Here is a 2549-nt window from a genome sequence, read left to right as displayed (position 1 = left end):
TATTATGCTAAGCAAAATAAGTCAGACAAATATTGTATGATTTCACTTATACGAAAACAGATGAACATAGGGGAAGGGAAGGAAAAAGGATAAAAACAGAGTGAGGCAAACCATAAAAGACTCAAATACAGAGAACAAACTGAGGGTTGCTTGAGGAGGAGTGGGTAGGGGGATGGGCAGGCATTAAGGAGGGCACTTGGGTTGAGCATTGGGTGTTACATAAGCGATGAATCACTAAATTCTATTCCTGAAACCAATACTACACGATATGTTAACTAACTTGAATTTAAATAGTAAAAAAAATAGCATTCTTGCTAAAGATGAGAGTTCTTTTATGAGGAGAATGAAGAAGCTGTGAGGAGAATGGAGGGAGAGCCACATGAATAGGGAGTTTAACATGAATTTAGATGGAGAACCAAAAGACACAGCAGCTCCTCATTTTCTCAGTAAGCTAGAGGCATGGCTGTACTTACAGAGATTTGTGAATGTGGAGAGGACCTGAAAGATATATTCCAGAGCAGTTCTTTCCTATAGAACTTTCTGCAATGATGGAGATATTCTGTATCTGAACAGTCCAATATGCTAGCTACTAGTCATGTGTGTCTGTTAAGCACTTAAAAGTGTTGTGACTGAGATATTGAATAATTTTAATCAAATTTAAATAGTCACATGTGACTAGTGGCAACCATATCTCAGAGTAGTGCTAGAGAAAACAGATTTTGTAATAAATCGGGGCATTACAAACTGCAAGCTTTATTCAACTTATACAGACACTCAAGGCCTGAGATTTCAGGACAGTAAATTGGTTTTTGTGATTGTTAGCTTAGCTTGATCATCATGTACAAATGTGTGTTCTAAAACAATGAATTAGTTCAAACATTTTCACTTCTTTTATCAGGGTATTCTTGATGTCACCATGAACACAGAAAACCCTACCTTTTCTCCATTTCTTTATGTAAGTTGTCTTGTAATATCAATTCTAATGATGTTTTATGTTCTATCTACTCAATGAGATTCAAAGTTCCTTAAGGGTAGAAAACATGGATTATACTTATCCAGGTCTATGAGGACTACTAACCAATTTTGTTTAAAGTTTAGCAACAGGAACAAGAGCTAATTCTCTCTCTCTATATATAGAAGGTGAAGGAGCCCTGTAAAAATAGACAAGGAAGATATCAAAAAACCATGACAGCCTCCAATATTACCACAACCCATCCAACTTCCTTCCTGCTGGTAGGAATTCCAGGTTTGGAACACCTGCATGTCTGGATCTCTATTCCATTCTCCTTCGCCTATACTCTGGCCCTGCTAGGCAACTGCACCCTCCTCTTCATCATCCAGACCGATGCAGCCCTCCACGAGCCCATGTACCTCTTTCTGGCCATGCTGGCAGTCATTGATCTGGTTCTCTCTTCTACAACACTTCCCAAAATGCTAGCTATTTTTTGGTTCAGAGATCAGGAGATCAACTTCTATGCCTGTCTGGTCCAGATGTTCTTTCTCCACTCCTTCTCGATCATGGAGTCAGCAGTGCTTCTGGCCATGGCCTTTGACCGCTATGTGGCTATCTGCAAGCCACTGCACTACACCACAGTCCTGACTCGGTCCCTTATCACTAGGATTGGCATGGCTGCTGTGACTCGGGCTGTGACACTAATGACTCCACTCCCCTTTCTGCTCAGACGTTTCCACTACTGCCGAGGCCCCCTAATTGCCCACTGCTACTGTGAGCACATGGCTGTGGTAAGGCTTGCCTGTGGGGACACTCGCTTCAACAATATCTATGGCATTGCTGTGGCCATGTTTATAGTGGTGTTGGACCTGCTCTTTGTTATCCTGTCTTATATCTTCATCCTTCGAGCGGTTCTACAGCTTGCCTCTCAGGAGGCCCGTTACAAGGCCTTTGGGACATGTGTGTCTCACATAGGTGCCATCTTGTCCACCTACACACCTGTGGTCATCTCCTCAGTCATGCACCGTGTGGCTCGCCAGGCTGCCCCTCATGTCCACATACTCCTTGCTATTTTCTATCTTCTTTTTCCACCCATGATCAACCCCATCATTTATGGCATCAAGACCAAACAGATTCGTGATCATGTGCTCAGTCTATTTCAAAGAAAGAATGTGTAGATGCATACTTTTTCCTTATCTATCAGTTCAGTACTGAATGCATGCTGGATTGAGGCAGAGAGAAAAAATCTCAAGCAGGAAAATTGTAATCTCCAAGTTTGACAATTCTTTAGTATGACAAGGAAAATGAGGTTTTATTCCTCACAGATCCAGTTAGATCAAACCAGGTATGTCCCTTTAGTCCGTCTGGTAGCAGAGGTTTGACCTTCCTTTTTTCATAGACCTATAACAGGATTAAGAAAAACAAAGAAGCTTCCAAAATGCCATTGTCATCTAGGTGAAAGACAATAGGAATATTGGCTGAGATTGGCACAAGTTGAGGTTTTGTGAACTCTTCATCTAGACTGAGTAATTAACCACAAATTTTGTGACCCGAAGGCCAGCATTACTTCCAGTACTATAACTGCTTCCATAGTTTT

General features: G+C 41.4%; 1 protein-coding gene across 1 annotated transcript; it reads left to right on the top strand.

The window, feature by feature from the left end:
- The first annotated feature begins 1183 nt into the window (after nt 1-1183).
- On the top strand, nt 1184-2130 carry LOC112865731 (olfactory receptor 52K1). Its single transcript, XM_086679444.1, has one exon. It carries the CDS (start codon nt 1186-1188, stop codon nt 2128-2130), a length of 945 nt encoding a protein of 314 aa, XP_086535570.1. The 5' UTR covers nt 1184-1185.
- The last annotated feature ends 419 nt before the right edge of the window (nt 2131-2549 follow it).

Source organism: Puma concolor, chromosome D1 (genome assembly GCF_028749965.1).
Source record: "Puma concolor isolate L17-30 chromosome D1, mPumCon1.1.hap2, whole genome shotgun sequence".
NCBI classification, from domain to species: domain Eukaryota; kingdom Metazoa; phylum Chordata; class Mammalia; order Carnivora; family Felidae; genus Puma; species Puma concolor.
This window is presented reverse-complemented; position numbering and strand designations above follow the sequence as displayed.